The sequence below is a fragment of the Vigna unguiculata genome, chromosome 9 (assembly GCF_037176805.1).
Source record: "Vigna unguiculata cultivar grain cowpea cultivar isolate G323 ecotype 2 chromosome 9, ASM3717680v1, whole genome shotgun sequence".
Taxonomy (NCBI): Eukaryota; Viridiplantae; Streptophyta; class Magnoliopsida; order Fabales; family Fabaceae; genus Vigna; species Vigna unguiculata.
Window position 1 is genome coordinate 2604700 of NC_140800.1, and position 24618 is coordinate 2629317.

The window sequence follows — 24618 nt, forward strand, 5'->3', positions numbered from 1 at the left end:
ATTTTTGGCTTACGGTCACCTTGATATTCAAACATTTTGTTATTCATCCATATAAGTTATTTGTTAGGTTTAATTAGTCGAACGATACTCATCTTCATTTAGATGTATCAGTTTGGTACTCGTTTTTAAAAATGTGTCAATTGAGTCCCAACTTTTGAAAAGATATCTCAATTAGGTCTCTTTCTGAAAAAAAATTATTATTAACATGACTTACAAAATTAAGTATTAGTATTTATATTAAAATTTAGTAGTAAAAATCATGAATAAAGTTAATGACACGAATAATTTTTGTTTGAAAGAGACCTAATTAAAACATTTTTTCAAAAATTGAGACTCGTTTAACACATTTTTACAAACGAGTAACAAACTGATACATCTACACGAAAGTAGGTACAATCTGACTAATTAAACCTATTTGTTATTGATAATTTTGTGCTATCAAGTAATTTATCATTAAATAAAATGGATTCAAATAAAATGGATTCAAAGCATGGAAGATCTAAAAATATGTTTGAAATTCAAGTCTTATATGAGTAGATATAAAAAAGTTTAACATAGTACAAATAAAAAGATTCATGAACATATTGTTTTGAGGTATTCGGTTTCAAATAATATTAATCTAATGAGTCTAGATTTTTTATTAATTTTTTTAGTATTATTCTTTATTAATTATTAAAAATATATTGTATTGATATTTTTAATAATTTTTTAATATATTTTAAAACGTGAAAATATTAGTGTAGTATGAACGCCTAGTAGAAAAACAGTAAAAAAAAATCAATAAAAATTATTTTTATTGTTGTTAATTATTTAGGATGAATTTCCTTAAAAGACTCGTTTTTCAATCAGAGTCTAAAGCTGACTTGATAACTAATTCATACAAATATGTTATATAACTCTTGTCTTCCTGACAAAACTTTACACAAACTTTAACATGTCTAATTAATGTTCACATCATTATTCAAACAAAACATGTCTAACAGAACATTTTCACCACACTAATTCAAACAGTTAATAAAATTATAAATCAAATATAATTTAAGATTAGTTGCAGCACTGAGTAGATTATTGACTATGTTTTATGTAATTCAAACATCAACAGAAAAAAAAAATTGAAACATATAATTTAATTGAATATAAATGTAAATTTGCTTCCTAACAATCTAACATTTTTCAATTGAACTTAAAGAGATTAAAAAAATTAAAGCAAATATAAAAGAAAATTTCCTTAGTCGATCTGAAAAGTTATTGATAAGAGTTATCACAATATTACTATTATTTTATTTTCCACACCAAGTTAAGATTAATTGTGCTTGATGACATGATGATTTTTTCAACAGTGATTGGAAGATTGCTTAGGAATTGAAAAAGAAATATTAATATTCGTTAAAGATGATTTTCCAACTCAAATTATTATGGTAGAAATTATGAATTAGATGTATATTAACTGAAAAGGCAACATTCAAAGAATATACATCCATCAAAGTCATATTGAAAATGCAATTGAAATAGTAAAATAGTAGTGATATGTTATAAAAATTTAATATGATGTGATATGGTTGGATTTATAGTCAAAAATATATTTGAATTAAACATAAAAATATATATGATTCCCGCATTAAAAAAAATAAACTAAACTAAACCAATGGCTTTATTTTTTAATTTTTTTAATTTTATACATGTATAAATGTCAATGTTTCAATTATGATATTCCTATGGTAATTGTGGATTCGATCTTAAAAAATATTATTAAAATCGAATTAAAATTTACAATATTTGTGGTCATTTTCATAAACTCTATATTTTCCTCCAAATATCCATGTCGACGATTTAAGTTATCAAGTTGTTTTAATGGCTAAAGTTATTCAATACATACATATTATATATTTAAATTGTGTAATCTAAAATGTTATGTCAATATATTTTTACATGCTACTTACTATGATTATAGATAAGTTTACTTTTTACCGAATTAAGCATTGGATAATCAATGAATTTCTTTCTGTTTGTTTTTTCTAAACTTAAAACTCTTTCAATAAGAGACAACTTAGTTTTTTAAAATTTCATACTCTACTTCAAAGACATCTTAGCAACTTTTATTTTTATTAATAGTAAAATTATTTTATTATTATTTTAGATAAATAATAAAAATGTACTTTCCAATAAAGGTCAAAGTAGAGGAGATGGTTCTCCAAAGTGAGCACTTGTGAAATGAAGACCAAAACTTCAATATTAAACTTAAAAGTCACCTTACTTCTTTGAACTTGGAATTATGAAAGAAAAAAAAGAAAGTTTTAAGTTTGTAAAAGTATGGTATGTTCTTATGTGAATGAGAGAACAATAGAGAGAAAACATATATATCATTAAGAAAAATCCCCATTAATGAAATCACTTCATTGCCCAAATCCAATTTCTTAACATGTATATATTATTTTGGGTATTTGATCATTTTCTAAAATTTTCAAATAAACTCTTTTTATGGCACGTGTTCAATGGTGTGTTTATATTGTTTTTCTTGAAGTTACTTCCATTTTCAGGATTTCAATATTCATCTTCATCCTTCTTTCTTCATCCTCCTTTCTCATGTTTGGTTTACTTTTTCTTTCTTCAACCTCTTTTGTGATTTTCTACTATTGTTCTTTTCTTTAATGTTCTTTTTCATTGTTTTTTCATTTTTGATGTTTGAAGCTTGAGGCTTCTTGGCTTTTGTTTGGTTGAATGTTACGTTTATCGCTCCTTTGATGTTTTGTATTGTTGTTTTGAAGTTTGAAGGTTTTTTTTTTTTTCTTTGGTTGAAAGTTAGTTATTTTCTTCAACCTCCTTTTGTCATAGTATTTTATTTTTGTAAGTTTGAATTTGAACCTTTCCTGCTTTTTCTTTGGTCGAAAGTTACGTTTGTGGCTCTTTTAATGTTTTTCCTCGGTGATATACTATATTGCTCTTTTCAAGTTTGAAGCTTCCCTTCTTTTTTTCTTTGGTTAAAAGTTTGTTATTTTCTTCAACCTCCTTAGTTTTTTTATTTTTTGAAGTTTCAAGCTTGAAGCTTTATTACTTTTTCTTTGGTTGAAGCTTTTTGATGGCTATATATTACTTTTATATATACCAAATTTAAATAATTTTTTTTTCTATTATGCGTTATGAGTTTGTATATATAAATATATTGGTTGATAATATATCGAGTAGATAGATAGGAAATTTGATATGATAAAAGATATTTATTGAAATAGAGAAACATTGAAGTTGGTTATCAGAATTATAGATCTCTGGATTGTGGGAAACAAGGATTTTTCTGGATCAAAATGACACATGGAGATGATTCTTACTAATCAAGAGGTGATTTACTTAGTCAAAAGTTCTTTTTTTTTATATGAAGGTATATTGTGATTTTAAATTTTATAAGTTTGATGTTCATAGTGATGTCATACCTACAATGACTAAGAAGATATTGAAATGTGGTAGGAGTTAAGGATGATCATGGATTGAATTTTTAATGATCCAATCCATATCCATTTTGGATCCAAATAATTGGATTAGATTTTTGATCCAAATCCATTTTTTCAAAAAAAGTAGATTGGATTTTTTAAAAATCCATATCCAAATATTTAGATCAAGTTTAAATTCAGATATAAATATTTGGATCAAGTTCAAAATCCAAAATTCATTTTTCATAAAATAAATTCAAATTAATTTTTTTAAAACTTGTGCCCATAGAGCTAACACCATAAAATTTGGTAGATTTTTTATCGGGGCCAACAAGGCCAAATTTCAACATGGGATGAACTTGGATGACTTTCGAACAAATTTTGGTCGGGGACGACGAGACCAAATTTGGGCCAAGGTCGACTTGACAAAATTTCAGTTGAGATCGACTTGACTGGATTCGAGTGAATTTCGGCCAAAACTGATTTTGCCTAATACGACCAAATTTTGGCCAGAGCCGACTTGGCCAAATATGACCACATTTGGGCCAGGGCCTAATCAGTCAAAATTCGGTCAGGGTTGACTCCACTAAATTCGTCGATCGGGACCGACTTGACTGAATATGACCAATTTTCGATCAAGCCGACTAAGTTGAATATAGTCAACTTTCGTTCGGGACTTACTCGACCGAATACAGATAAATTTGGGCTAGTGTCGACTCGACCAAATTTTGGCCATGACCAACTCGACTGAATTTGGCCAAATTTAGGTCAGGACCGACTCGCCTAAATATGACCAAATTTCGGTCGCGATCGACTCTACCAAATACGACCAAATTCAGGTTAAGACCAACTCAGTCAAATTTTGGTTGAGGCCATCATGACCGAATTTTGACCGGAGCCGACTCAACCTAATTCGGCCGAATTTTGGTCTTGGCCGACTCAGTTGAATACGGCTAAATTTCGATCGTGACTGACTCATTTGAATACGGCCAAATTTCATCCTAGGCCGTCTTAGTCGAATACGACCAAATTTGGGACAGGGCCAACTCGATTAAATCTCAATCAGGGTCGACTGGATTGAATTCGACCGAATTTTGACTGGAGCCAACTAGGCTAAATACAGCCAAATTTTGGTTGCGGTTATCTCGGCCAAATACGGTCAAATTTTGTCAAAGTCGACTCAGCCCAATGCAGTCAAATTTTGAATACGGTTTCTTTTTTTTTTTAATTATTACTGTGATTATTACGCTTAAGTTCTTATTTATGTGAAAATCTAATGTAAATTAATCACTTTTTTTTATTAGGTTTAAATATAACTGAACCAACTTGAGTAGGCTAGTATTCAGGAACTCATATCATCATTTAATTATGAGGATTCAATGTTGAAAACTTAAACTGGAATTTAATGTCTACTATATATTCCAATTTTTTCAAACATTTAAATGAGGTAGAAAAGTCCTCATCATATTTTAGTGTCTGCAAAGAAGAAAAAAATGAAATCCAAACATTTTTTTGGTATTAATTTTTAGTTTTTATTATAGTTATTTCAGGGCCAATATAGCTAACACTTTTTTTTAAATAATCAAGTTAATAAATATATTGAAATTGAGGTAATTAGATTATTTAGCTGTAATTCAATTAAGTATATATATATATATATATATTGTTTTAAGTTAAATTTTTTAGAAAAATATACTTGTTGTGTTTATTAAATTATATAAAAAATACAATAAATAATTGTGATTCAACAATTTATTTATCTAATCACCCAAATTAAAATGGTTAACTTTATTTTCTAAGCATAATTTCAATTCAAATGTAAATAATTGAAATTAAGAGAATTTATTGATGTTTGAACTTTTACGTGAAAAGTTGTTTTACAGATAAAGTAATAAAAATAATTATTTTGAAAGTATTAAATAAAAGTAACACAATTTATTTTCTACAACAACAAGTGTTACCACCGACGAAAGGAATGCAATCACCACCACTCTTATAACCAATGAACAAACAATATTTTTGACAACCATCTTCTTTTATGCATATTCCTCCTCCTTCTTTACACATTAATCCAGAAGATGTTTCTTTGAATCTGCTTTCACTTGAGATATATGCATACAAAATCTTGTTACAAATTATATCTAAATCAAACTTTTTTTTTATTTGTTTAACAATTTTATTTTTTTAATTTAATAATATATCTCATTTTATTCATATAAAGTGTTAGGATGAAAAAACTTAATTACAACTAAAACACATACTAAACAAAAATATAAATGAGTTGATTACCTGATGTTAAGAGAAAAGCAATACAAAAAAATTGGAAGAATAACATCTTCATACTCATTCTTAGAATTATGTTTGAGCTTCTTTAGCTTTTGAGATAGATTTGTATGTATTTAAATGCAAGAGAAAGAGAATAGAGCATGTATATATATACACATAGATACACAAATGTTAAACTCTATAATATTATTTTATTTGCTTAAAGTAGAAAATAATATATTTAATAAATATATAGTGTGATTTTAAAACTCAAAATACATCACTTTCGCTGACATTATTAAACCTAATTATATATTACCTTTAAAAAACTTTTTAAATAACTTTCACTAACCAATTTATTTTGAAAAATAGGTATTAAGTCTAAAGAAGAAAATATTTATATTTATACTAAATAGCATATTTGTATTTATATATTGTTAATTATTATTTAAATACATAACTATTACGTAAATATTTTAGACAATATTTAAATAAGTTTGTGTATGAGTAATTTCAAAGAAATAAAACAAGATAAAAAATTAGAATTCATTTTTCCATAAATTTAATCTCTCCCTCTCTCTCTCTCTCTCTCTCTCTATATATATATATATATATATATATATATATATATATATATATAAATTGTTTTTAGTGCTAATAAATTAAGAAACAAAACTCTAAAAGTAACTTTAGTTCTCTCCGTCTCATAATGAAAAATAGTTTTTGCTTAACTCGATGGATTTTTATTTTTTTTAATTTTGTTCATCAAAAATATGTAAGAAAATTGAGACATAAATATGTATCTAAATTGATCTTGATTTTAATTTTTGAGCAACGTGAGAGCATTAAATATATAGAAAGAAAAATATTTATTAATTTTTTTGGTATTAATTTTTAGTTTTTATTATTAATTGTAGTTATTTCATCGTCAATATAGCTAACAAAAAAAATCAAGATAATAATAGTTTTGGTATTAATATATATATATATATATATATATATATATATATATATATATATATATATATATATATATATATACTTTAAATTTACAATTTGTTTGTTAATGTATATGAATGATGATTTTATTGCTGTTATATATAGAAGCACTTCGTAAAGATTAAAATCGGACACAATCATATTTGTAAGAGAATATAGAAAATATGTTAAAGTTTTGTTTATATTATGTTTTCTGAATTAAACGTGTAAGGTTGATGTATTGTTATGTTAAAGTTTTGTTAATATTATATTTTCTGAATTTATTTGAAAGTCATCCAAATTTATTTTATGCTGAAATTTGATCTCGTTGGCCTCGACAAAATATTTGTCAAATTCTATGGTGTTAGCCCTATCAAAAATCTAATCCATATCCATTTTGGATCCAAATAATGGATATGGATCCAAATTTGTGTCCATAGGGCTGACACCAAGGAATTTGACAGATTTGGCCGAATACTTCCAAATTTTGTCCAAGACCAACTGGGTCAAATATCGATCGGGACCGACTTGACAAAATTTGGCCTAATTTGGCAAAATTTTGTATAGGGTCACGCCAACTCAATCAAATACGACTAAATTTGGGCTAGTCCGTCTCAACCTTTAGCCTAACCTAACAAAAAATATAAAGTGAAAATTTGGATTGGATATTTTGGATTATCCATTTTGAAAATTTAGATTTTGAGAATGGATATCCAATCCATAAAATATATAAAATGTAGATTAGATTGATATCCAGATCCAATAAAATGGATTTTAAATGAATTGAATTTTTAATAGAATGAATATTAAATGGATTGGATCATAGAAAAAATGGATTGGATTATAAAAATTGAATTTTTTGTCCACCCTTAATAGGAGTGTTGGCAAAGGGGCAAATTTATATAATGCATAATTTTAAAATATTCAAAAACAAATCTCAATCTAGAATATGTGAACACCGCTTCAAGTTATTGTTCACAGGAGTGACTTCTGTACGAGCACAACCCATTACCAATATTTCCAACTTCAAAAGTATAAAAGAGATTTTTTAGAGGAATTACTATATTGAATTGTTGATTGGTATACACATCCACTTGCATTTGTATTTTTTACCTTTTTGAATTGCTACCTCTATTCACTTGCATTAACAAGTCTAAAGTTTTACAATATTAATGAAGTTGGGTTTAACAACGTTTAATGTTAATTTAATAACATCTCTTGCTGTTGCAAACATGTTTTCGTTGCAAAAGTGCTTCCATCTACTTCTATCAGGCCATTTAATTTTGCAAGGCTGGTTTACAAAATCTTCAATTGATATAAGGTAGTTCATTTGGTAGCAAAGGTAGAATCCAAGTAATGCGTTCAAATATATAACTATTACGACTAACATAAAACAAACAAAATAGAAACATAAGAAAATACCGATAATGTACCAATGAGGATGATCTAACATCATAACTACTTAATGTTTTCTCCATATTAAGCTGAAAATTCCTTGGAAGTGGATCAATGAACAATACTAATTTGTCAAACACAAGATTTTGTTACAAAACAACTTAAAGACATCTTCCAACACAATGTACCACTGTTTAAAATTAAACAACATATAACAAAATTATAAACCAACAATCATAAATGGACATAACTTCACTACAAAGGATTTTAAAAAAAAATTGATGAACACAAAGACTCAACAAACAAAACAAAATCTCTTGAAATAGGATATTCAATTTCATGTTAATCCAAAGTAAAAACCCACAGTTTAAAATTTCTATCACCATTGAACAACGTACATGCATAATAAACTTCATTCAAATTATAAAAGCTTAATATCTTATAGGAACCACAAAATTTCTTCTCAACAATCAAGGACTCTTCAAACTCAATGTTTAGTACATTGCCTTTCGGATCACGAAAGAAGTTCACCCGCATAAGTGAAGAATCCCTCCAATCAATAAAAAATTCTTCTTTGGAAATAAAGAAATTCCTATAAAATAGATTTGAGAAACCCAATAATCAATATTGTATTGTTGGTCTACTAAAATTATTCAAAACATATTTAAACAATATATATATATGCTAAATTATCATAAAATAACCAACATATTAACATAAATATTAAAATAATACTATTTAATTTAATTTAATTTGTTATATAAAAAATACTCATAATAATTTTTTTCTTTTTCATGTTTTCAATTTATTAATTAAAATTACATGTTTATAACTACACATAATTATAAAAAAAAGTTATAAATACATTATTATTAAAAACTCAAAAATAATTATATTCATTTAAAATACAAATAAAAAAATCGTATGCATGGTCTAATACTAGTTGAAGGGAGTAACAGCTAATATATTATAATTGTACACTAGAAGCAAATGTCTCATCAACAACCAATTTTATTGACTAAGAGTTGTTAGTTATTATAGTGATCGATTTAGATACCAATTTACAAAATAAAAAATTATTGATTACTAGAATTGTCACTATTATGAATAAAAAGTTATAATTAGTCACACTACTAAAAAAACTCATATTTCCTGTCAATTTTGTTTTGAAAATTTTTTCATAGAAAATACTTAAATTTTGTTGTGAAAAAAAAATTGCAAGAAATTGCTACCATTTTTTTTGCAAAATATTTTTATAAAACACTTTTCGCACATAATTTTGTAAGATATATTTGCAAATTTTATAATTTTGTAGGAAATGATTATTCACGAAGGAATTACCTACCAATTAAGATTCTTAGAAAAAATTGCAGGAAAATGTCTTTTATTGCAAAAATTTTTAACAAATTTGCAAGAAAAATCCCATGTAATATGAGAATTTCTAGTAGTGTCACTAATTAATTATACACTAATTTAGAAACCAATTTATTTGGTAGCAAAAATCTTGATAACTAATTTCCTTTAGTAGCTAAAAAGTTTAGAAATCAATTTAGAGACCACTTTTAATTTTTTATTTATAATAATAATTAATTTATAACAATTGATTTTTTATTTTATAAATTAGTATTTAAATTGATCTAGAATGAATAACAACTTTTTTGTTAATTAAGCACTTTTATGTAGTGATAACTTCAATTCCATAATATAAAGATAAAATAATATTATAAATTATTAAAATATGCAAGTATAAATGAACTAAGAACATTACTATACTAGAATTTTAATTACTTTAAAGTTAATCTTTTTATAAGAACGAATGTTTTTGTTTTTCAAAAACAATAACATTATTGTTTCTTTCACATTTAGTTATGTTTAATGGAATCAAAGTACAAATACGCATGGTTGGTTATATATATATATATATATATATATAAGTGAAATTATGAAAAGATATAACCTATTTTAAATTTTCAATATTTTCATTTTAAAATTATTAATAAGTATTATACCATAACAATTTATAAACTTTATTTGAAAGATAAGATTTTTTATTATTTATAGTGACTCTGCGGCGATTACTGTAGAACCAAATACGACTTTTTCTTCTCAAAAAAAGTTAATGTTAGAGTTAATGTATCTAGACATAAATTTTGTCTCATCATTTCTTAATGTATCTATACACTTGAAGTTGTTTAAGGAAATCAATGACGAGGGATTTGTTATCTTGAAACTTCACTATGTGATTACACCTAGGATTATTAATGTTATTAATATGTTAAACAATCTACTAATGAAAGTTAAGTTTTAATTTTATTTCTTATTAATTAAGGATCTTGCATATCCTCATGAAATAAGTTTTTAATGTGAATGTGTGAAATTGAACATTTGTTTGAAGTGGAATATAATATATTTAACATAAAAAAATGTAAATTGAGTAATTATCGGTTGTTATATTATAGAATTTCTATAAATGGATAAAAAAAAGTTGTTGGGCATTGGTTTGATCTGAAAGCAACAAGTTGAAATTTAAAAGCGTGGAGAGCGTTTGAATTCAACTTTGTGGCATACTAATATGACTAAAGGAAAGTACTAAGCAACTAGTTATGTCCAGTTTCACTTATAGATTACAAAAACGTGATAAACATGATTCATTTATTCTTATGTCATTGCACTGACACCCTTCATTGAGATCTCGTATAGATTAAAATAAAGATAAATTTATAATATATTATTGACTGTAAGTCTTATTTTATAAGTTTATTCTTTTAAAATTAAATTAGATTCATTTTTTAAGATGTTATAATTCTTTAAAATATTTTTTAACTGTTTGTTTTGTTGAAGTTATCATACCATGGTCTATTTATTAAATTTTAGGTATTTAAAAATTTGAATAAAAAGTAGTATTGTAATTTCTTATAAGTTGACTCGTAATGTTTTCATATTTATTGGATATTTTTGTTTTTTCTATTCAGCTTTTTATTTTCTTTTCTTCTTTATCTTCTGTTTTCCTTTTTCATTTTTTTCATAATAGTATTTGTGCAATATAATATTGGGTTAAATATGTTTTTGTCTCTCAAGTTTCAGTGAATTTTGGAATTAGTCCCTCTTCGAAATTTTATACCAATTTAGTCATTCATCCTTATAAATGAGTAAATTTATAAATGAGTGAATTTAGTTTTTCTTACTAAAATTTGTTAAGTTTATTTGACATTTTGAGCGCATTTTTATTATAATATTTAAATTAACATTAAAGCGAAAATGTGTCAAATGGCATAAACAATTCAAATACTATAATGAAATACGTTTGAAACGTCAAATAAACTTAACAAAATTTAGTTAGAAAGACTAAATTCACGTATTTTTAAAAATAAAAAACTAAATTAATCAAAAATTTAAAAAAGAAACTAATTTTAAATTTCACTTAAACTTGAAGGAAGAAAACATATTTAACCTTACAATATTATATATATATATATATATATATATATATATATATATATGACAGATAATACTATTATATGATAAAAATGATGTAATAGGAATATAGTGTCTAGACAAATGGTTAATAGAAGTTCGTCATTACTTTTAGTTTTATTCGAATATAAAAGTTGTGTAAAATTTCTATTTTAATAATTGTTTTCTAAAATTTTTGAAATAATTATTTTCAGATAACAATTATTTTTTTCATTTTTATAATTTAAGATTTGAAATTGTATATAATATAGACATACTTCTATGCAAAAGGTTCTATAAAATTGTAATGTTAAGCTATTTCCTATTACATTGAAAGCAAAAAAAAAAAGTCTGTGTCTTTATTAGATAACAGTGACAAGAGAGTAAAATAAAAATAAGAGATAAAGAAAGTGAGAAAAGGTAAAGGAATAATTGAACAGTGAAAAGATAATGCGAAAGAGATCAAAAGTCACACATACGACAGTAACCACGCCGCATACGACATTAACCACGCGGATCAAACTGTATCATGGAAGTAACATAGAAGTCTCCAATTTGTATTGTTCTTTCCTTTTTTATTTCTTAATTATTTTGGTAAAGTTGTATTATTCTTATAATAAAAATAATATTTTATTTTTTATAAAATTATAATTATTTAATCTTCTATTACCATACTACTTATTCTCTTTGTTTTAATCAATTTATTTAAAAATATTTTTTTCTCTCTTGCCTTTGACATTCCTACCATGTATTTGCCTAGTTGGAACCCTCTTCAATGTTGACCTCACCCGATAAAATAATACAATGGGAGCCAACACAACTTTTTTTTTTTTCTTTTGTAAATAGCCAATTTTGGTTTTCTGAAAGTGTAAAGCATGTTGACCCTAATCCCTGTTGTTTTAATGAAAAGTGGATTTTTAATAATAATATTTTTTCAATATTTTCATGGTTTTACACCTTTCCTTGTTATTAAAGGAATATTTCTGAAGTAATATAAATATTAAAATTTAAGTAAATTATTATTATACTTATGTCAACATTAAGGTAGTGTTTGGATTGGAGAATGATGTGAGGGAAAGTGAGTGGATGAATAGGAAGGATGGAGGGAGAATTTATGGAGTTGTTTGGATTAAAAAATTTTAAAAAATTAATGAAAATATTTGAGGGAAAAGATTTTGAATGACATAATGAGTGTTATGATTAAGAAAATGTTTTAATTCATAACACATTTTATAAATTTTTTGCTACGCCCATAAATTGAAGTTTGTCATGCTCGTGAAGATTTAACAAAACATTAAAACAACCAAAGTACATACATAAGTTACTTTTCTTTCTTTTTTAAAGCTTTTAGTGTGTAAGAAACAAAATATATTTCACCTGTGGAATTGTATTTAACAATTCATATCAAAATTCCTAGATATTATAAAAACATGGTAAAAAATAAACTTTCGGGTAATATTTAGATCCCTCATATTTTTTTTATGTCAAATTGAATACTAATAAAAACCTAGTTAAATCATGATATAATTAAAGTACGTTAGATTATTAAAAAAAAGAAGTTAATATTATTTAATCAATAGCTTTCATAAAATATGGATTTGGAAGCATCTTGCTGGCAAAATTAGAAACTATTTAAGTCATATTTACATTTTAAAACACCATCGAATCTAATATGAGATCGATGAATGATGTCAAACTCGTATTACTTTTCAACAAGTTTAGGAATTGTTTGAATTTATAAGAAAGTCATTCGTAATATAAAAAATACATTTTTGTTTTGAACAAGGTAATATAATTCTTATTTATAAATATATTATTTAATTAGCAATAACTAATAGATAAAATAAAAGGACGAGATATTAAAGATGTTTATAAAATGTCAGTAGATAAAACATATAAATATCGATCTATGCTTTGGAAATTAGCTTTCCATTTCTAAAAATTAATCTTACAAAAATAAAACTGTTCCCACATAATAAATACTATATTGTGATGCAATTTATGATTTTTTCAAACTTTGAACATTACAAAATGCTATCTAAATACATTGTTTCCTGAAATCTGTACAAAACAAAGATAATATGGTATAGTATGTTACAGTAGATTTGTACGTACAAAAATTACTTTCTACCAACACTTCCAACTATAGTTTTTAGAAAATAGTTTCGTACATGCTTCTTTTAAGATCACACCTAATCATATTATTTAAGAAATTGATATGGAATTGCAATAGATATTTTTCTATTTCTAACATAAAATTAGGAATTATGTTATTCTTAATTTAACTTAATATTATCTTTATTTTTTTAAAATGAAAAATTATTTCTAATTCAAAAGTAAAATAAATATATGTATCAAAACAAAGAATTTAATCAAAAAGTTGTCGCATTTAATTTTAAATTATTTTTTATCACCTACCAAATACCCTAAATTTCTTTAATTTTCTATCAAATACTTTGAATATTATTTTGAATATTATATTTAAGGATCTCTTCAATCGTTGATGATATGAAAAATCTTTATGAAAATTAAATTTCAAAAACAAAACTCAATTGCCAATTAAAACTTTAAGAAAAAGGAAAAAATCACAATAAAATGAATTTTAAGTATAATTAAATTTCACAAAATTAATAAGTTTGGATATATTTGTATATTTTAAATTAGTCTTATCATTAATCGATCTAAAATTTTTAATTCACTCTCTCATAATAAGATATATAAAATTTGTGTATAAAATTAAATATTTATAAATGATTCGATAACAGATGAAATAATATATTCAATAAATAATTAATTTTGTTAGAATAAATTTTAAATTATAATTCTGATATTATATTAAAAAGGTGAACTAATTCAATATTATAAAACATATGAGATAATTAGATAAGGTTTTGGATTCAATTATATATACTAATGGACTTTTCCTCTAAACTGGTTTATCCTAAAGTTATCAAAGAAGAGAAGGTAGTAAAAGTAGGAAAATAAAAATAAAATTTTGTAATAGTGGGGAATATTCTCTGTAGCCAACAACCAGGAGGATGTATAAATATGCGAAGATAGACCTGTTATTGACCCCAATGTTTCTTCCTTTCACAATCTAAACTTGTTGAAGCTTCATCTTCTGAACCTACCCTTCAAAACCGAAAAGTTCTCCGACAGAGACAAAGGGAACGAGAAAGAGAAAGGTCGGAGCAGGAGAAGAATGTGGCACATGTTGGTGTTGGACGAGGAACAGAAGGAACTGGGTCGGCGACAAGCTCCAGGATCATGCCCTTATTGTGATGGCAAGGTTGAAGCCATGGATGTTGAGATCCAGTGGAAATTTTGCTTCTTGCCCATGTGCTTCAAGATCAAGAGGAAGTTCTTCTGCACTTCTTGTGCCAGACGTTTAGAATTATACTTTTGAACCACTTCTTATTATTCTTATTATCATCATCATCATTTTATATATATAACCCTCAAGCTTCTGTTTTCCCTTGTTGAATATTCTGAGATTTTGACCAAGGTTTTCATATGTAAATGGATTTATCTATGTTTAATTGTGTACCCTTTTCCCCCTTCTTCTTGTAAACTGATCTTCATCCTGTTGAGCAATGAAAGTTCTTTTTCTTTTTCTTCTTTACTTTTTGTTTGCTTTAATTTTTGAGTCTGAACCCATCACTGGGAAGATGGAAGTGCTTTTCTCATATTATATTGATCTTGTTCGAATAGTGATTTCTGGTAACTGAATGATTATTCAATGGTAATTTTCTTCAATTTTGTTCTGGGAGGAGACACTGCTTAAAAATTGCTGTGCTATAAATTTGTTGATGAGTTTTGTTTAGTTTGAAAAAGAAAACATGTTTGGCTTTAAATTGAAACACACTTTTTTGTTATCTGTGCATGAGGGTTTGATTTGATGGCTCAACAGCTATGGTACATCCTATTGGTCCCAATTAAACTTTTATTTATTTATTTTTAATTTTTATTGTTAATTTTTTTTTAATAAAATAAAGATTAAATATTTTTTTAATTTAATTTGTAGTGAATTTTAGAATTAGTTAATTTTGAAATTTTAGATGAATTTAATCTTTTATATTTTAAAATATGTGAATTTAGTCTTTTTTAATCAAATTTTATTAAATTTATTTGATATTTTATTTGACATTTTAAACATAATATAAATAATTCAAATACGTGTGAAAAATTAAATAAATTTATTAAAATTTAATTTAATGGACTAAATTTACGTTTTTGAAAAAGTAAAAAAATTAAATTAATCTAAAATTTTTAAAAAAAGTTAATTCAAATTTTTTTAAAAATTAGAAAACTAAAAATATATTTAATTCATGAAATAAAATAAAATAATATAATATAATATAATATAATATAATGTTTTGAAAGTAGGCTAAAACCGTAGATGATATTTGAATCATGATTGAATATTTTTAGCAGTCATTTCCAGAGGTCCATCATGTCTGCTCCTTCTGATCTGAGAGAGCATCTTCATCTTCAGTGATTGATGAGACGCAATTGACGCCAATTTATTAGGGTTATATAACAATAATTAACAACGGCACAAAACGTAAATAAATACAGTTTTTAATTTAACAATAATATCATCTAATTTAGACTAATTATGAAATGTTATGTTTCTAACGGACGAATATTTCTTTTTTTTATTCGAGTGAGTCATATAGTTATTAGTGTAGGATTATTATTAATGATAGAATACAATTTATAAATACTTATTGAAACGTACACTCAAGTGTAAAATCTAATTAAACCGAAAGAAGTCTACATTGATAAATCTATGTGCATTCCACGTAAACATACAAAATGTTTATTTTTCATCGCAATTTTGTCTTACATTTATATTGTGACTGCTTTGATTAATGGACATTCTAAAAGGTTTTGGCGTTAACGAGAATATTCATATTAAATTATCTATTTAATTATTCGTTTGATTCTTAATTTTATTGAAGAGTGTATCTCTATTTATTTTTTTAATTTGGTCTTGACTTTTCAAAATCAATTCAATTTAATTTTATTATCGGTGTTAAAATAAGTGTCACATATAAATTAATTTATTTTTTTGTTTTTTTTTCTTTTAATTTTGTCCATGTGACATAGTAGTAATCATGTAATATGGTAAAACAAAATCTCAATTTAATTTTTATATTTATTATTTTGAATTAATTTAATCTTAATTTTTTAAAAAATAAAATAATATTATTTCTATTTAAATTGAAACAATTTTTTTTTTATAAATTTTATGTTCTTTAACATTTTATACGCCATTAAAAGAAAAAACCAAATTGAATAACTCTTAAAAAAATTAGAACCAAATTAAATTAATTAAAAAAATCAAAATCAAATTAAAATAAAAGAAAAAAAGAAAAAAAAACTGAGGAAACAAACAAGAAAAAAATAATTAAATCTAAATTATATATTACCGAATTGGCCACATATGTAAAGTTACTTATCTTAACATTTGGATTATTTACATTTATTTCCAAATTTGTTTTTAACACTCAAAAAACTTTGTGGATAATCTTTTATTTATTTATGATTAACGTCGACTTCATTGTATTTTTAATCCACGAAAAGAGAAAAGTCACCCATAAATTTATATGACTAGAGAAATGTTGGATCTAAAGAACATATTTTTGACTTGTTCAGTTTATTGTTAATTTGTTGGATTTAGGTAACGAAAGTAAAAGAACTAAAAAAAAGGAAAAGAAAAAAAAAGATGATTTTTAAATATTTTTAGTTTAACAAATATTTTTATAAGATAAAAAAATAGAAGAAAAGCATATACATAAAATTATATAAATATTTTAATTATTTTATGAATTCAAACATTTCGAAATTAGGTTTTATTAAAAAGATTTCTTCTATTAAGAGTTTAATTTTTCTTTTTATCTAAATACATCGTTTTGAATTTTATCGTCAATTACATGATTTGTCCGTTATTTTGTTTTTTCGTTTCAAATTCATTGATCAACGTGTGTTTTCTCTCTAATATCCTTCAACACACTGATAAGGATTGGAGGAGATCGAAAATAAAAAATATTTTAAATCATCAATAGATTTTTTTTTTCAATAAAAATTTAATTAAGAATATTTATAATTTATTTAAAACTTAATTAAATATATTTTTAAATATAAAAATAAAAATAATTTAGTCTTTAATTTCATTAAACAACTTTCCTATTCTTTTATCTTTAACCTCGTTTTTCTATTGTTCCCTTTTTTATTTCATTCTTTTTATAGTTTCAAAAGAACAAAAAACATTCAACACACAAAATGGATATATATAAACATATATTAGTTAGGAAAACAAATTTATAGAGTTGAATTAAATATAAAAATACTTTTTAAGATGGTGTGAGAATTCTGAAACAACTATCCAACTACTACAACCACTTACATGTTTTTAATCTAAGTATTCAATCTGATGTTGAAATTTTTCAAAGCAATTCCTTGTAATGGGATCACAACAAGTACGAGAAGAATGTAGGTTGAAATAAGTATGGTAAGAAAAAAATTCAACAAGAAAGTAATTTGATTTTAGAATTTTTAATTTGTTGAACGTAGAAAGAAGAGAATTAAGACGAAGCCCAAAAACAAGATGATGAGGAACTTGACTTTTACCCGTCCGTGTGCTTTTCATGGTAATCACAAAATCCAAAAACCTCATTTCATAATTATGTGGCTGTTCTAGTATCAACTTCCAATCAAATTCATTTTTATATTTAAACCGTTATTTCTTTTGAAACTTAAATTTTTGTTATGATTTTATTTTAAAAAAGTTTATTTCAGAGTTAGAAAGAAAAAAAAATGTTGATTAAATTCAAAAGCTTATATATATATATATATATATATATATATATATATATATATATATATAAGGAGTACTTATTCTCACTTAACTATAAAAGGAGTGAAGGCTTATAGAGACTAGGGATAGAACAAAGCACGGGTGTGTGTGAGTGGAGTTTGACTATTTTATCTTGATTTTTTAAATAAAAACTCATGTTTGTTCTCAAACTCAATGCATACAAAATTTTTGTAAGATCATCATCTCCATCATAAAACAAAGTATACACAACCGTCCATTTATATTCCAAATATTCCTTAAATAATGTGTTAAAAAAGTTTATAAAATAAAAATGATATTATCAAATATTCAATATAAAAAGGATATACATATTATTTTTTTCAATATTAAGTGTTAAGAAACAAGTTATAATTATATAAATATCAAGTAAGAATATCAAATAACAAAGGAATAAATGTCAAATAATTATAGATAACAGTGAAGATGATTAAATTGTATAATAAAAATAAGTTACGAAATTAAAGACTAAATAAAAGTTAATAAAAGGTTTTTAGATTACATAATAAATTACAATTGTTATAATAGTTTAAAATAGATATGGATACGAAAATGGACATAAAAATGAAGACAATATATATATATATATATATATATATATATATATATATTATTTCTCGTTCTCATATCTAATTTAAAAAATTAAATATTATCTTTGCATATACCAACTTTTAGTCAATATGAAATTTTTCATCAAAATCAAGATAAATTTTGACAATATCCATAAATATGAATTTATTTGTCATTTTTAATTGAGGAAATATATGTTAATTTAATGGATAATGAGTATTTTATGAATTTTAAAAGTAATCACAATAATTACATCATATAAAATTACTAAATATTATTAATTCGTAAAATGTCAAAATAGAAATACAAGAGTAATATTAGGATTAATTAAGTTTTAAATATTTTTTAAATATGAGTATTTTCAGCTAATTCTTTATTAGCTTCTTTTGTCTATTGAATACTCAATTTTTTTTTATATATTTTTCAATCAAATCCATGTTGTTTAAGTTTTATGGTAATAGATGATGGAGTTGTTATCTTTCCCATATTTTTGTTACTTGTGTCCACAAACTCATAAATGAAAGATTTTATAGTTAATATATAATGATATTATAGTTAATATAAAATGATAAATGCTATGTATTATTTTAAATGGAAATGTGTTGGGTAATAAGGGACCTTCGGCTCCACTCACATAAATGGGTAACAACAATAGTCTTTGATCAATATAAATAATTACAAAGAGGTCTTTGAAAAGTATGATGATATAGTTTTCTAACATGTTTTCAATTAAAACAGTACACAATAATAATACTTATCATTTGAGATTAATTGCAGCATTATTTTATATTAACCACAAAATCCTACATTTCTTACTTAGTGGACAATATAATAGTCATATCACTTGTTCCTGCAGAGAACAAATAAAATATGTCAGACACAAATATTATCTTATTCTGGTTTGCCATCTCCTCAGTAGGCTTCTTCCCAGCTGATATATCGCTTATGAGCATCTCGGAGTGGTCGATTTGGACTCGGGAGGGATTACCTGCAGAAGGAACTCCAAAACTCAAGTCAGCGAAATCTCTCAGAAAGTCAAATCTGATGATTAGGGAAGTAATGAATGCGTAACTTTAATTTGTGGGGTCCATGCATTTTATAGATTATTAATTATGTCTGGCCACGTCATGGGCTGGACCCTTGTTTGTGCTGTAGGTGGGTATGGGCCCTAGCCCAGGCCTTTAGTTCGATTATTGTGGGCCTGGTGAATTTTATTGAAACGTTCTATTTTTGCCAAGTCCTTGGTTGTTTTCGTGGAGTTATCGGCCTAGGCCGAATATCCTTTAGCGGCTTAGGTCACTATTGTTGTTTTGGTTTGTTTGGATACCCTTTAGCGGCTTAGGTCGCTATTGTTATTTTGGTTTGTTTAATCAACGTTGCTTCTCAGCGATTTAGTCCGGGTACCCTAACATGTACATGGTAACTGTTATTATTCAGCTAGGCCGACTAGGTGTGGTGCATCAGTTGATCAACAAAAAAAATTTAAAGGTGAGTACTCAATTGAAAAATAAAATATGTAGTGCTTATTAGACAATTTTTTTTAATAAATACTCAATTAAAAATATTTAAATTAACGAAGAACATAAAACTTAATTAAGGCTAAATCTTGATAGGAATACAAATATTTTTTCTTAAAAGTATTGTCAAGTAAATAGGTTGAGTGTTTATTTTTTTTAAATCTAAAAATAATTAGTTATTATATTAATTAATTTAAATATTGCTTTACAAACTAAAAAATATTTGTATCTAAATTATTTTTTATTATGAATAAAAAAAACTATAATTTGTTTGTGAATTATAGTATAAATTGATTTTTAACATTAGGGGTATAGGAAATCAGTGTACTCTAATTAAAATTAGATACTAATTTACTATCAATAACGATAAATAGCTAAAATTTTGATATAGAATATTAGAAACGAATTCACAAACAATATTATATTTTTATTCATTATAAAAATTATTTTACGTATAAAAAAAGTAGTTTATAAAATGATATCTGATGACTAATTATTTTTGTTTCCAAAATTGATTATTATTTAATATTTTCTTGTGGTAGTACTATTGACATGTTTTGTTTGTTAATCTCTAATATAAGAAATATTAATAAAGTAAATAACTGCCTAGACGTAAATTCTTTATTAAAATGTTGAAATAAAACATGTTTATGTAAAAATAAAAATTATGCATAGATTACTTAAATATAAATATTGGTAATAATAAGTGAAAGGTGCAAGGAGTGTTCAACCTTTTATTTGTTAATGTCAAATAGCAAGAATATGCTTATTATTCCATGCGTGTGCTTGTTGTTAAGGTCAACAAGAAGACCATAGAAAGTGACATTCAAGAACACAGAAATAACCAATTTTGCCTTTTATTTTCGCAGCAGATTTCATAGTTTCTTCTGTCACAAGGAATATGTTCATTCAACCATTCAACATGCACGTAAATGTCAACTTGATAATCATATTTTTCTGAATTTTATTATTTATTTTATTGATAGAAGTTTCAATAAAATCTTTTAATTTTTGAAAAGAAATATTTAAAAATATAACCAAGTTTCTCAATTTTAAAAATGCAATAACATTACCCGTTTCTACTTGGAGATTTATCGATGGAATTAATGTTTTAATTTCTCAATTTTTTTTAGATCTAAAACTTTATCAATCTTCATTATAGTCTACATAATTATTTTTTACTAAATCAATTTTGGTACCAATTAATTCAACTTGCTTCAACTAACATCCACAAATAATTTTTACTACGTGTTTATTCAAGTTCCACAAAAAACACAGTTAGGTATGAGTATGGTTCATTGAATAACCATGCGTTTTTAAGAGAGATTTGTACAACATAATAAATTCAAAACATGCTTTTTAAAGAAAGAGCACATAAAATTCAAACTACTTTGTTGTTGTATTTTCTTTATGAGGATGTCTATTGTAACCCTATTTGTATACTTTTACTGGGTTTTTACAACTTTACTTCGTTATCTTGTGTATTAATTAATTAATTAATCATGCATCAAAGAGTCTCCTAAGAGTATTTGATTAAATAAGGGTTTTCAAAAAAGTGGAACTAAAGAATAGTTAATTGAACTAAACTAAAAAAAAAAAAAGAAAAACTAATCTTTTTTTCAAAAACAAATCTGAATTACTTTAGTTTAATTAGTAAAAACTAAACCATTATAATAGATTTTATGAAATCTGGAAAATTATTTACAAAATAATCATTTTCTACCATTTATTCTTGAAATCATTTATTTTTGTGGCTAAATATGTTTTTTTATTTTTTAAAACTATTAATTAAAATTGTATTTCATTTTTGCTTTAAAATATATGTCAATTTCATTTTTACATTTTACAAAATAACGTAAAATATCCTCTTTAGTATATATCAATTTTGAACGTTTTTTGAAGACATTTTTAGTTAATATTGATGTGAAAATATATTAAATTTTTAAACAACTCAAATGTTATATATCAATGAAACACGTTTGAAAATATTTGGTTATGTGTTTTACTCATACTCTTGATTCTAACATTGGCAAACTCTCTCCTAAATGTAATAAAGTGTGTTTTCTTATAACACTCATTATAGAAAGAAAAAAAAGGCATACATATTATTCTCTCATTCTTGTAGGGGTTTCATCTTTATTTTTGGAAACGATCTTTTGTAAAAAATAAAGGACACACTCAATTTGAGGCATTATATGATGAAAAGAGAGTATACTCTCCCATCGATAAATTTCCACATTTGATATTTGTTTATTTGTCGGAATAACATATTGAAATTATAATTATTTTTATTAAGCCATTTTGTTTTTTCAGTAAAATTTCAAATTCTAAATCGCAAAATTTCAAAAAAAAAATCAATTTATATATATATATATATATATATATATTCATTAATTAATTTATTAAGATTTTAATAATCGTTAATATAAATTTTTATTACTAACAAAACTCATATTTCCTCTTAGTTTTGTTTTGAACTTTTTTTATAAGAAATACTTACAAATTTTGTTATGAAAAAGAAAATTGGAGGAAATTATTGTCAATTATTTTGTAAAATATTTTGTATAAAATATTTTTTCAACAAATTTTGTAGCAAAATATTTACAAATTTTATAATTTTGTAGAAAATAATTACCTATAAAAAAATTACTTGTCAACTAAAATTTTTAGAAAAAATAATAAAAAAAGTTTTTTTTTGTAACAAATTTAAAAGAAAATTCTCATGTAATATAAAAAGTTTTAGTAGTGTTTAATCATTATAATAATAAACTTGGATTATTTATTATGTTCGTTTAAATCTATTAAATTAAAAAATATAAATATAAATTGAAAATTGCATAAAATATTAAAAAAATGGATAAGGAGGTTTTTTAGATAATATTCTCACTTTTTATTTTCTTAAAAAAAATGCATAGTTTGTAATAAAAGTGATTATATTATTATAATAGGACAGCTTCTTCCCGTGCAGGTGTTATCTGATTCATATATGGATTCGATCCATCTTGCAAACTGTGAAAACAGTAAACTTTCAAATATACAGGGAAAGGATAAAAGCCTAAGAAATTAATTTCAATTTACTAAATTAATTTCAAATTACTAATGATATAAATTTCTTTATATTGTTATTATGTACTTATAAATTATAATATGCGGTGAAACTCATAATTATGTTAAAATTGTATGTAAAACAATCTCAATTTAATTTAACCAGCACTATAACAAAATAATATATCATCATTTCAAGAAATCATGCTTAAGAAAGTACACAAACTTAAAATATAGTTAACAAAAAGTTTAAGACAACAAAACCCTAATGCATCATTGATCATTCTAGTGAAGAATCGATGTTACGAACGGAACGGAAGAAAGCTAACACATCATGTGGTGTTTGAGCTCTTCCATTGTCACCAGCATCAGATATTATAGACTCACCAATCACCCTTTTGCTCACTGTTTCACCCTTTGATCCATTTTCTTCCTTGTTACTATTCTTATTCTTTGATCCTCTTTTCATCTCTTCTTCCTCTCTCTTCTCCTTCTGTGCCTCCATAACCATAACCTTACTGTGTCTGTGTATGTGGGGTTGGGAAAAGACAATCTGTGACTACACATGTCAAATCTTTGAACTTCAACACAACAATTTATGGGCACACCTTCGCAATATGACAAACAACGTAATTATCTTCTAGGATGTTAAAGGATGATTTGTGGTTACACTTGTCGTGTGTTTGAGAAGGAACTGCTACGTGTCCTTCTATGATACCATCTCACACTGAAACTATAACATGACAAAATCGAAATTATGAGAATCAGGAATGATGATGCCGACGCATGTGACAGAAGCAAACCAGAACGTTAATCTTCTTAATGTTGCTGCATCACTGCAAAACCTACATTATACACGGGTGCCAAAAATGGGCGGGGCCGAGTTCGCCCGCACTTAAAACGGATGATAAATTGTGATCCGTCCTGTCACAATACGGATCAACCGATTTACTATTTTTTGTTTTATATTTTTTACTTTTAAAAAAAAAAATTATATACACACACAAATAAATATTTAAATTATATAAACATTTTTTAAACTTATTATTTTATACTTTTAAATAAGTTAAAATAATTATTATATCTTTAAATT

At 24.7% G+C, this 24618-nt stretch overlaps 1 protein-coding gene across 1 annotated transcript; it reads left to right on the top strand.

Annotated features, from left to right (window-relative positions):
* Positions 1–14574: 14574 nt before the first annotated feature.
* On the top strand, positions 14575–15135 carry LOC114162882 (uncharacterized). The gene has a single exon (XM_028046872.2). It carries the CDS (start codon positions 14716–14718, stop codon positions 14917–14919), a length of 204 nt encoding a protein of 67 aa, XP_027902673.1. The 5' UTR covers positions 14575–14715; the 3' UTR covers positions 14920–15135.
* The last annotated feature ends 9483 nt before the right edge of the window (positions 15136–24618 follow it).